Source organism: Oryctolagus cuniculus, chromosome 17 (assembly GCF_964237555.1).
Source record: "Oryctolagus cuniculus chromosome 17, mOryCun1.1, whole genome shotgun sequence".
NCBI lineage: Eukaryota > Metazoa > Chordata > Mammalia > Lagomorpha > Leporidae > Oryctolagus > Oryctolagus cuniculus.
This window is the reverse complement of record NC_091448.1, coordinates 48,413,612-48,425,919: the sequence shown is the minus strand read 5'-3', so window position 1 is coordinate 48,425,919 and position 12,308 is coordinate 48,413,612. Positions and strand designations below refer to the sequence as shown.

Genomic DNA, 12,308 nt, shown 5'->3' with positions numbered 1-12,308 from the left:
CTGCCACTGAGAGACGCTCTCCACCCACCTTGGACAGGCGAAGGCCTGCTCCTTCACATCAGTGACCCTGTGTCAGAAAAATCCACAAGAGAACTTTAAGCAGCCAGACAACACAACCCCTCCAGCTCTCAACAATCGGGTGGGCTCAGGGAGGGATCCGGGGCCCAGGAGCCAACAGAGCACGACTTAGATCAGGTCAAGGCTGTGTCCAAGGCCGCAGCTGTAATGTGGGATGTGAGGCAATGGTGGCCACCTGGGGACCCACACGCCACCCGGGACCTGACCAGAGCTCTCCCTGCTGCTGTCCCAGGGCCCTGTCCCTCTAGCCCGCGGGTCAGAGCCTGGCTCTGGGACACAGCGGGACGTGGGCCATAGGAGGCCACTCGGCGTGCTGCCCTCATGCCCCACACCCTTACCGCACTGGAGCTGGCGTGGCTGAGCTTATCAAAGCGGAATTTCAGGTTAGATCTCGGGGAGTTTCTGCTTTTGGCATCTAAGGAAAGAAGAATGCACAGGACAAGATGGGGGAGCTGTCGGGGGTCGGGAGAAAGGGCCGCTCCCCCCACGCAGTGCTCCAGCCGACTCAGACCCATTCAGCACAGCCGTGTCTCACGCTTCCAGAAATGTGGGGGTCTGTTAGACAGGGGCCGTTTATTAACTCGAAATCCTATAAGTTTAAGGATAAGTTACATCCCATAGAAGTAGCAGATACTGAAATTCATCACTCCCTGGTTGTATCATTTTGCTTTGAGGGGCAGATAGAGAGCGCGCCCATCTGCTGGTTCACTCCTCAAATGCTCACCGTGGCTGGGGACAGGCCATGGCTGAGGCTGGGAACCAGGAACTCAATCCAGGTCTCCCACGGCGATGGCACTGACTCGACAACTTGAACCCTCACCAGTGCCTCCAGGGCCTGTGTTAGCAGGAAGCTCAGGAGCCAGAGCCTGGCCCTCCTCGGTGCAACACAGGCATCGTAATCACCAGATGCCCCAGCTGCTTCACTGTGTTTGACTGTCCGCGGCTGTCTGTGCCTGTGCACGACGCCTCTCCCCGACCCCCAGCTCCTCCTCGGGGCACCCGCAGCTGCAGAGGAGCCAGGACAGGAGCACTGATGGGAAGCCAGCAAATGCTACACGTCTCGGCTTGGCTTCTAGACCTAAGTCACTAACAGGGAAAACAATGTGGATGGAACTGTAAGATGTGCTGTGTCTGCAGCCGCTACGTTGTAAACGGCACAAAAGCACTGAGTGAGCAGTCTTCCGCTGGTGAGAACTACTCCCCAGCCCGGAGGAGAAGGGGCGGGGGCTCACTGGCAAGTGAGCGAAGCAAAAAGCACTCGCGGCGGGGAGGGTCTGACCCAGCACATAAGGCACCAGTTAGGACGCCCATGTCAGAGTGCCTGGGCTCCACAACCACCCCGGATCCTGACTCCAGCTTCCTGCTAATGCAGACGCTGGGGGCAGCAGGTGATGGCTCACGAAACTGGGTTCCTGTACCCACAAGAGACCTGGATTGAATTCCTGGCTCCTGGCTTCAGCATTGGCCATAGTGGGCATTTGTGAAGTAAATCAGCCAATGGGAGTGCGCTCCCTCTCTCTCTCTTTCTGCCTCTCAAATAAATTTTTAAAAAATAAAAATAAAAGAGTAAAATACTTGGGAACATAAAAGACACCAATCGGCATTCATGTTGGAACTGCACTTATTCCTCTTCTGAAACCTTAAGCTGGTTACAGATTACAAAGCTTAAGCAAATATCAATAAAAGCTTTATGTGAAAATCAACTGGACAAATGGGATTTAGGGCAAAGAATGCTGTATATTCTATCATTATTTGTAAACAGGATGCTTCAGACCCATTATAGCAGTAAAACTTACAATAAATGTGTGTGCCTGTATGTATATATGTCCATTTGTGTGTCCCTGTGTTTCTGTGTCTATGCGTCCATGTGTGTCTCTTTGTGTCCGTGTGTCTGTGTGTGGGTGTCCCTGTGTCTATGTGTCTGTGTGTGGTGGGACAATCAGTCGTCAAACATCCACCTACAGAAGCTGCCCGATTTGCTGGTTTTCTCTGCTGGAGGGAATCCGCAGCTCAGACAGCCCAGCTGGAGGCCACTTCAAGTCAAGGGGCTCCCCCAGCACCACAAGCACCTCTGTGTGCCTCTGCCAACCCCTCGTGGGCCCAGGAAGCCCAAGTTCAGGCATCGCAGACTATGGCACCGTCAAGACTCAGCCCAGCAGCCTGGAACAGGTTCCCAGACCACTCCTCCAGCCCAGTCAAGACCACCCGGATCCTGCCGAGACCCAGCACAGCTTGCATGGGGTCAAGCGCTGTGTGGAGGGAGGGGCACAGGCAGAGCCACCAAGGTGTGGTGTGATGAGGACTGGGTAGAAGCCGTGCCGGGTCCCCTTCTGCCCTGGGGACCGGCCGCAGGTGGCTGACTCTTGCTAAGCCTCCCTTTACTCAAAATCTTACTTATTTTTATATTTATTTCGCACCAAATAGGAGCCAGGCTTGGCAACATAGCCTCATCCATCCCTTCATTATTTAACTAAACCTTATTTAAAAAACCACACACGCAGGGACTTTGCATCGTTACATTATCATTTACAGATGGGGAAACTGAGGCTTAGGGAGGGGGAACTGTCAGTGCCACAGGCAGAATCAGGACCCAGCTCTGCCGCTGCCAGGCCACAGCAGGGGGTGGGCAAGAGGAACCCACGACCTGCTCCTGGAGCGGCAGGCGCTGATGCACAGGACCCTCTGCATCTGATCCATCCACATCCCCTCTCCCCTCCCACAACCAACAGCCAACAGCCTGCAGTGGCGAGAAGCCAGAGGCAATCTGCCTGCAATCGCTGTGTTCCTGTCGTCCAGACCAGAGCTGCTTGGCATCCTGGTACTGGGGATGGGTAATTCTGGGCTTGGAAAAGGACCGTCCTACACACTGTTAAGACCCCTCCCACGGCCACGAAAACTGAACGTGGCTCCAGACATCGCTGAAGGTGCTCTCCCCCGGGCAGGGGGAGGGGGTACTGTCATGGCTAGAACCACCATCATCCTCCTTGCTCTATCCCAGGTACCCAGCACACTTAGGTGGACAGTTCTTCCTTTCTCTCTCTGAAGCACCATCACTGGCTCTTCCCACAGCCAGCCCTGGGAACAGACACTGCTATTCCTTCCCCTCCACTTTCTGCTTGGACAAACGGAGGTTCCGAGGCTCCGTCCCTTATCCACTGTCATGGCGCCAGCAGCAGCCAACCCGGCGTTTAGGTGCAGGTTCCAGACCCATGCTTGTCCCCCACTCTGCCATCCTTCTAGAAGGCAGAGACCAGGGCCTTGACTCCTGAGAGCCCACAGCCCCCGCCCACAGTGCCGATCACCCAGGGCCACTCAGATGGCACTTGGAGCTGGCCCTTCACTCCCCACCCCCAGAGCAGGTGCCTCCTCCTCCGCCCGTCTGCAGGGAGCACAGAGGCTCCTGTGCTCTGAGCCCCCACCACAGAGCCTGCTGTAATCTCCTTCCCCCCAGTCCTGCAGCTCACTGATCCTCTCCAGGTCAGCAGCTGCAGCCTCCACAGTGCTCGTTCTCAGCCCCGGGTGGTACTTCTCTCTTTAAAACCCTTCGAGGGGCTGCCATTATGGCACAGTGGGTTAAGCCTCCACCTGCAACCCCGGCATCCCATATGAGTGCCTGTCCAAGTCCCAGCTGCTCCACCTCCTGTCCAGCTCCCTGCAAATGCTCTTGGGAAAGCAGAAGGTGATGGCTCAAGTACTGGGCCCCTACAGCCACATGGGAGACCTGGATGGAGTTCCAGGCCCCTGGCTTTGGCCTGATCCAGTCCTGACTGTTGCAGCCATTTGGGGAATAAACCAGGAGATAGAAACTTGGGGCTGGCGCTGTGGCTTAGTGGGTAAAGCCATCGCCTGCAGTGCTGGCATCCCATATGGGTGCCAGTTCGAATCCTGGCTGCTCCACTTTCGATCCAGCTCTCTGCTATGGCCTGGGAAAGCAGTAGAAGATGGCCCAAGTCCTTGGGCCCCTGCACCCGTGTGGGAGACCCGGAAGAAGCTCCTGGCTCCTGGCTTTGGATTGGCCCTGCCCCAACTGTTGCGGCCATTTGGGGAGTGAACCAGCAGATGGAAGACCTCTCTGCCTCTGCCCCTCAGTAACTCTCCTTTCAAATACATAAATAAATCTAAAAAAAAAAAAAAAAAAAGAAGAAGAAGAAGAAGACGACCCTGCAAAGACTTAGGGGCCCGTGCCTGTCACCAGCCTGTCCTCACTCTAGCCTCTCTTTCCTCTATCGCGCCTCCCCACGACTCCAGCAGCACTGGGCCACTTGCAGCTCCAGAACATTCTGGCCCACACTTCTTCCAAGCCTCTCCACAGGCTGTTCCCCTGCCTGCCCTCGTGCTGCCAGGATCATGGCTGTGGGGTGCACTGACAGGGTGCAGAGAGCGGACAGCACTGAGCCTTCTCACCACACGTCCCAGCTTGTCCACTATGGGCTCTCCAGCGAATCAGTTAACACTCCGAGCTCAGCGTCCCCGCACATACGGAGAGGACAGGAACGCAGGGCTCTTAAGTTCGAGGGACAGAGGGAAGGGGCTGGCAGAGCTGAAAGACCTAACACCTTGGAACTGGAGCCAGCCCAGCCCACCCGGGGACAACTGCCCGAGAACAGAGGTCAGGGCCCCACCTCAGCCTCCTGGCCACATCGCGCAACCCCAGCCAGGCCACTGACCTGTGGGACTCCGGTTCATGATGATGGGGGTGGCAGCGGCGCCCAGGCTGGGGCTCTCGCTGCTCGGGGACGGGCTGTAGACAAACACCTCCTGCTTGAAAGGCGAGGCTGTGGACGGCTGGCTGCTCTGGGGAGAGAGGCTGGGTGAGCGAGGCCGGCCTGGCTGCAGTGAGCCCCACAGGGCAGCCATGCCCGGGCAGGCCTGAGACAGGCCCCTCTGAGCCCAGAGCAGCTCCTGCCCCCCACGCCCCTCTGGGCCTGCTTTATCCTTCCTGCCAGCTCCAGCCTCGCCCTGCCCATGCCCAGCCCCATGGAGCCAGGGCCCTCTCCGCTCCAGCAGGGAGCACATGGTGGGGACAGCACTCCCTGCAGCTGTGGCACTCAGAGGGGGACCCCCAGAGGGTGGTGACAGCTGGCCTTCCCCCTCTTGCCTCCATCCACCCGTCCTTCTCCACCCGCGGAGGCTCCCTTGGTGCCCGGGGGCGCCTACCCCGCTGTCACACTCCTCCATGGCCTCGCCCTCGCCCGCTGCGCTGCTGAAGCTGCTGGTGCTGGAGGAGGAGCGGGAGATGCTGGCCCGGCCGTTCTCCTTCAACTTGACAAAGGGCCTGTGGGAAGGGAAGCCGGGCAAGGGTCACTTGCAGAGACCCCAGGCCCTCCCCAGAGCCTGGAGCCAGAGGGCCGAACGTGCCCACCTGCAGCTCCCCATGCCCCTGCCTGCTGTTCCAGAGAGTTCCAGCGCTGAGAGCCACTCACTGCAGCACGCTCTGGGCTCCAAAGGGCTACGCCAGCCTGCCCCTCGTTAGTTAAACGGGTGCCGTCCTGGCTGTGGGGCCACCTTAAGCCCCGGATGCCATCGTGCACAGTAAGCTTCAGTCCTAAGCCCAGCCTGGCTTGCTAGGAGTCAGGTGACCAAATGGCCCAAGCACAAACCTCAGCTCCACCTCCACATACCAGGATTCGCTGCTCCCACTTCCCTGCCCCCTGCAAGAGTATAAAAGGAGCTGCTTCCCACACACGTGCGTGCTCTCTCTCTCTCTCTACCTCTCTCTCAGAGCCTGCCTCTTTCCCGCCCTCTCTCTCCCTCTCCCCCTCTAGTCTGTCGGGTTCCCCCCACCCGACAATAAACCTTCCCTCTAACCCGGCTGTGTGCTGTGTTTTGGGGTGGCCTTTCACCCCTCCCCCTCTTACTTCTCTTTGTTGGGGCAGATTTCCGGAGAGCTGGGGTTGGATGAGGTCTCAGACTTGATCTCCTGAGAAGAGTGGCCGCCATCCGGGGTCTTGGGGGTGCTGGACGCACTATCACTGGGGAAACAACACGGAGAGGAGTGAGGCCACGGAGCAAGACCCCAAGCCCCCCAGTCTGCACACCTGGGCCCTGGGCAGAGCCCCTGCAGCACGGTGGTATCAGGCTCCTTCCACAGCGAGGCCACTGGGACTTCCTCTCCCACCCAGTCAGATGGCAGGGGGTTCTGCTCCCAAAAGAAGGGGCCACTCGGGAGTCCTGGCTTGATGGTCTCCTGCCCAAACCTCCTACCCCTCACCAAGCTGGCTGCCCCCCCTGGCCAGACCCCGGGTCAAGGAAGCCACCCGAGGAAGGGAGCAGGATCTGGTGGAATGGGGTCAGTGACACCTGCCCCACAGCAGGAGACCAGCCAACACACACGGACCCCTGGGCAGTGCCAGAAAGGCCACCCACCCCATGACCCAGCGTTGCTACAAGAGCTCCCTGGAGCCATGTGATGAGGCGGCCCTGAGAGCCACTCCTGGAGAAGGAACTCCTGGATCCCCCAGGGTACACTCAGGTCAGGGCTCCAAGCATTTCCTCCTCCCGTGGTTTTACAAAGAGCGTGCGCCAGGGCCCGCCACCTCCCCTGTGCCAGCTCTGGGGTCCTCACAGCCAGGATTGTGCACAATGGTCCTCCACATACTTATTTCACAACAGTATCTCTGGGACACCACCTATGCACACACCATGCCCTGACCAGAAGTGGCCAATGCAGTGGCTTTTAGGACATGAGGTGCTTCAAAATGTTCATGGAAAAATAGAATCAAAGCATACTTCAGTGCAAAAGAATTTTTGAAATCTACGCACAGTTTTTTTCATAAGGCACGCTTTCCCATGACCTTTCGGATGACCCCTCGGGGTCACAAAGCTGGCAGCCTTTCCCACCATCTAGTTTTAGAACACACTTGGCGCTCCTGAAAGCAAGGCGGGGCCCACTGGCTGCCACACCCCTTTCATCCCCAACCCCTACTGCCTGTGACCACTAGCCCACATCCCGTCTCCATGGATCTGCCCAGGCCGGGCATTTCAGAGAAATGGAACCACACTTGATGGCCTGGATTCTCGCCCGGGCACGGTTTTCAAGGTTCATCTACACCCTAGCACGCTGCTGTCCTTCATTCCTTTTTATTGCAGGATGATACTGCGTGGCTAGACCCCGTTCTGTTTACCCATTCGTCAGCGATGGACGTCTGGGCTGCTTCCACTTGGGGCTGTCGCACGCAGGGCTGCCGTGCACACGTGCGCACCAGTGCTTTTACATGGACATTTGTTTGCACTTTGCGTGGAACAACTGGGTAAGAGGGACTCCGTGTTTAGCCTTCTGAGGAGCTCCCAGGCTGTTCCCCAAAGCAGCCGCACCCTTGGGCCATCCCAGCAGCAAGAGAGGGTGGCTCCTGTGTGTGTGTCCTGCTCCTCTCCAGCCCGTCTTTCTGTTTATTTGATTCACCTGGATGTGCCGCTGATGGGGCTGCTGACGACCTCCTAATCCCCAGCTCCAGCCTCTGGGCCCTGTGCTGGAATCCCCTGCACACCCGACAAGGACGCTGACTCCCTGCCTCCCGGGAATGTTCCCTGTTGGCTACAGAGGCCCCCACCTCTGCAGCCTCCCCCACCCCCCACCTTCTTCACGAGCTCTGCAGGCTCCGCTCTCCCCTGGCCGCCAGGGCCAGACCTGCTCTCTCTGGGTGGCGAGATCTGTCGAGCCCTCTTTAACCAGCACCTTTCCACAGTGATTGCCAGCATCTTTTTTTTTTTTTTTTTGACAGGCAGAGTGGACAGTGAGAGAGAGAGAGAGAGAGAGAGAGAAAGGTCTTCCTTTGTCGTTGGTTCACCCCCAAATGGCCGCTGCAGCTGGTGCACCGCACTGATCGGAAGCCAGGAGCCAGGTGCTTCTCCTGGTCTCCCATGCGGGTGCAGGGCCCAAGCACTTGGGCCATCCTCCACTGCACTCCCTGGCCACAGCAGAGAGCTGGCCTGGAAGAGGGGCAACCGGGACAGAATCGGCGCCCCAACCGGGACTAGAACCCGGTGTGCCGGCGCCGCAAGGCGGAAGATTAGCCTAGTGAGCTGCGGTGCTGGCCGCCAGCCTCTTTCCCTAGTCCGGGCCTCCCTCACTCAGGACCTGCGACTCTGACCCTGTCTTGCACATGTCCACTGAGTGCACATGTCCACACAGTCACAGGTGTGGGCTCCAGGGTTTCATACTCCTCTGCTGACCTGTCCCTTGTCCTGCATGCCCCAGCCCAGGTCATGAGACCACCACCCAGGGCCACAGGCCCACCTTCCCCTCACAGGACTATGAGCTTCTAGAAGGTGGGTGTGTGGATTTGCGTCACTTATCCAAGTACTCAGCAATGTGCCCACACTTCATTCACCTGCTTGCTGAATTAAAGAACAAACGGGCTCAGATTAAAAGGTCAGAAAGCAATGAGCGAGCTCAGGTTAGGTACGATGTCATGTGACAGCACAGAACATTCTAGAAATCCAAAGGAAGACTCAATGAGCTCTGGCTGGCAGGCTCAGGGAAGGCTTCCATAAGTGCGGATGTTTGAGTGAGCACTGGGAAACAAGGCAAACAAAGGTCCAGGCTCTGTGTCTAGCCTGGGTCGAAACACCACAGGGACAACCCTGGTCAGCCCCAGGCAGAGCCTGGCCAAACAGTCCTTGGTGGACAAAGAGCTGAGTGAGCAACAGGGGACACGCAGGTGCCTGGAGTGGAGGCTGGGACTGGAGCGAAGCTCTCCCAGGGCCGGGTGGGTGACGGCTGCAGCAGTGGGGAGGGCCCACAGCCGGGCCAGAGCTGGGGGCGCCGACAGTTACCATCGCGTCCGGCCGTCCGCTGGGCCCTCGGAGCCCGTGTGCAGGCGGGGGAAGAGCCCGGACCGCCGCTTGATGGGGCTCCGCGACTGGTTCTTCGCCGTTGCTGCCACCACCGGAGGCTGCCGAGGAAATCACCAGAGTGAGTGTCGGTGCCCCAGTCCCCGGTCTCCTTCCCTTCCTCCCTGCCCTGGCCTACCTGGGGTCTGGAGGGGACCCAGGAACAGCAGGGGAGCTAGGAAGGCCGGGGTTACACCAGAGGGGCCGAGGCCGGGGCTCGGCCGGCTGCAGCCTCTTCTCCTGTCTCTGGAGCCCCTTCGTGAGGCCCAGGTGAGTCCCCACCGACGGAAGAGCTGACTCAGGGGCTCACGGACTGAGAACCACAAAGCGAGAGAGCCCGGAGCCACTTCTGGTGTCACCCATGTGGAAGTGGAAGACCAGAACCCAGAGCTCCTGGACCCAGGCAGGTGCCACAGAAACAGGACAGAAGAGCAGCCACACACAGGGCCAGGTCCCCAGGCACCGCCACGCGGGGGCACCAGCCGGAAGGTTTCTGCCCCTCACAATCACCTGGCCTCACGGTGGGTGGGGAGCCATGGGGTGGTGGAAGTTTCAGTAAGGGGAGACAGGAGTCCACAGCCAATCTTTGGAGCCTGCCAGGCCTCTAAGCCAGGCCCCGTCCAGGTACTGTGCAACCCTGGGCCACAGTCTGTGGGCCTCAGTTTCCTTCCTGCTCAGCATGGACATAAAGGTCCTGTTCTGTCCCCTCCCAGGGGACCTCCTGGGAGGAACAAGGTAATGGCTACGGAAATATTTGATAAACATAATGAATTATGCAAGGTCATTTATAATATGAGTGGTGAGCATCCGTGTGAGTCTGTTCTGCTGTTTTTTTTAAAAAAGGAAAATCCTGGTCTGTACAAGGCCAAAGCCACACTGCTCTGTGAAAGGACCAGCCCCGTGGTCCCCACACCTCCCCAGCCCCCGGGGCGGCTCAGCCCTTCCTCGGGAGCTGCCCGTGCCGCAGTGACGGAGGGCATGACTCTGGGTCAGGCAGACCCCCATGCACAACCCAGCCCTTGGGCTGAATTAGGGTCCCGCAGCCCTTTCGCCCGGATGTGAATGGAGCTCACATCAGTGCCTCCCTCGGGCAACCCATGGAGGAGCAGGGCAGATCCTGTCTGTGGGTTACAGAGCTCAGCACCACTCCCCAGCAAGCCGGGGTGGCCCTGCTGCTGCCGACAAACACACAGCGCAGATGGCCCCCTCACGGCCAGGGGCAGGGGACCTGCCCTCCCGGACACGCCAAGGACAGGATAACAAGAGGGCACCAAATCTGGACCCAGGTACCCCCAGGATGGGGGCGCTCCAAAAGGACCCTTCTCACAGGGCAAGCAGCCCCAGTTTCCCACCAGTGCCCAGCCCCAGTCACAGCTCCCTGTGCGCCCCACAAGCTGGCCCCGGCACCTGCCACACTCACCGAGAAGGTGGTCTTGGTGACCTCCATGTTGTTGTGGGCGATGCCCCCGCTGAGGCTGCCAGGGATCCCTCCTCCATGCAGCTTCCTCTGGCTGCCCACCACGGTCTCCATGGAGTGGCTGCGCACGCGGATGGCCCTCTGCAGAGAGATGACCAGGATGACCCCACCCTGCGTGGGGTCTGCATACACGGTCCTCAGCAGGTGCCCGCACACACACACGTGGTCAGGGAGGTCCATACGGTGGGGTTTCCTGTACTCTGTCCATGGCTAGAGATGAGACGGGGCACCCTGCAGGGGAGCGAGCAGCCGGTGCCCAGCTCCACGAACAAGGGTCCCATTTATCCTGCAGGTGAAGTCTGGAGCCCAGCAAGCCCGTGCAGCCCTGGTCCAGGTACCCACCTCTCTACACTACACCTTTCCCATCCACACACTCCACACAGGATTGTGGCGGAGATTAAACAGTCGGGTGCCCAGAAAGCTATACTTCCTTCTCCAGGGGCATGGACTCCCCTCTGCCGCCATCCCAGAGTGTGTGGACTGCACGCGCCTGCGGGGAACCCAGCTGGAAGCTCCTCCCCATCCGGGCATCAAGCCATGTGCGAGCCTCACCCAGGTTCGGGGGGCAGAAGACGTGCTTCCGTCACCCGCCTGTGGTCAGGCCCAGCAGGTGGAAGAGGGGCTGGCCGGCGGGGCAGGGTCTCAGAGGGCAGGAGCTGCTCTGGCCACACACAGCCTTGTGGCCATTTAGACCAGCGAAGAGCAAAGCGCCAGTGAGCACCCAGGAGAGAGCCAGGACGCTGAGGGGCCGGGCCCTGTGTGCAAGGATGAGCCAACAGTGGGAGGGTCCTGGGGGGTGAGCAGCACCCCGTCAGGCTGCTCTACAGGGCAGCGTTTGACAGGACCCCGGGGAACGTGCTCTCTGCAGCGCCGGGGCCTTCAGAGATGACACAAGAGTTCCAAGAAGAGGAGGAGGAGTTCCCTCCGGTGGCCCCAAATCCTTGCGTCACCCCACTGCATTCATTCATCCAGTCACCCGGTAACAGCCAGGCAGCACTGTGGTCCAAAGCACATCAGCTGCAGGCTCTCTGCTCCACCACCCATCAGCTGGGCCCCCTGGCCAGTGACTTAGCTCCTCTGCTACATGAGATGGTGGGGGCACGCCTGCACCCCAGGACTGATGTGAGAACACAAAGCCCTTAGAAGACAGCCCAGTGCATCCCAACTGCCCTGTAAATACGGCTTCTCTTAAGGTGCTCAATGAGCACCTGTGTGCTCTGTGCCAGGCACTGAGACACGCACTCTGGACGCCAGAGAAGGTAGAAGATGCAGCCCCTCCCTCCAAGGAGTGCCCAAGGCGTAGCCCTGAGACTGGGGCGATGCTACCAGACCCAGGCGCCCAGGGCTGCTCCCTCTGCACGCATTGGTTGTCCAGGATTCCTGAGGGCAAAGACTCCACACACAGACATCATTAGGGGCTTGGCTTGCAGACAAGTACCGTCTTTTTTTTTTTTTTTTTTTTTTTTTTTTTTTTGACAGGCAGAGTGGACAGTGAGAGAGAGAGACAGAGAGAAAGGTCTTCCTTTGCCATTGGTTCACCCTCCAATGGCCGCTGCAGCTGGCACACCGCGCTGATCTGATGGCAGGAGCCAGGTGCTTCTCCTGGTCTCCCATGGGGTGCAGGGCCCAAGCACTTGGGCCATCCTCCACTGCACTCCCTGGCCACAGCAGAGAGCTGGCCTGGAAGAGGGGCAACCGGGACAGAATCCGGCGCCCCGACCGGGACTAGAACCCGGTATGCCAGTGCCGCAAGGCGGGGGATTAGCCTAGTGAGCCGCAGCGCCGGCCACAAGCACCATCTTTACGCGCACACACACACATGCGTGCCTCACTCGCCGGGCCACAGGCTGGTCCGGTGTCTCCTCTTCCACTGCGGCAGGAGGCAGGAGGAAGTCGTGATCAGTCCAAGGCAGTAACCAAA

At 59.2% G+C, this 12,308-nt stretch overlaps 1 protein-coding gene across 10 annotated transcripts in view; it reads right to left on the bottom strand.

Moving 5' to 3' along the window:
• Window positions 1–12,308, bottom strand: part of RAP1GAP2 (RAP1 GTPase activating protein 2) — a 217,574-nt gene that overhangs the window by 4,259 nt on the left and 201,007 nt on the right. For 9 of the 10 annotated variants that reach the window (XM_051824520.2, XM_051824524.2, XM_051824523.2 and 6 more), the window contains 7 exons: window positions 10,331–10,468; window positions 8,854–8,972; window positions 5,937–6,050; window positions 5,236–5,353; window positions 4,746–4,872; window positions 417–493; window positions 29–67 (listed from right to left, as the gene is read on the bottom strand). In XM_051824520.2, coding sequence (XP_051680480.1) covers window positions 59–67; window positions 417–493; window positions 4,746–4,872; window positions 5,236–5,353; window positions 5,937–6,050; window positions 8,854–8,972; window positions 10,331–10,468 — 702 coding nt within the window. In that variant the 3' untranslated portion in view covers window positions 29–58. The remainder of the gene's footprint in view (window positions 1–28; window positions 68–416; window positions 494–4,745; window positions 4,873–5,235; window positions 5,354–5,936; window positions 6,051–8,853; window positions 8,973–10,330; window positions 10,469–12,308) is intronic. The other variant, XR_007911239.2, reaches the window with a different exon arrangement.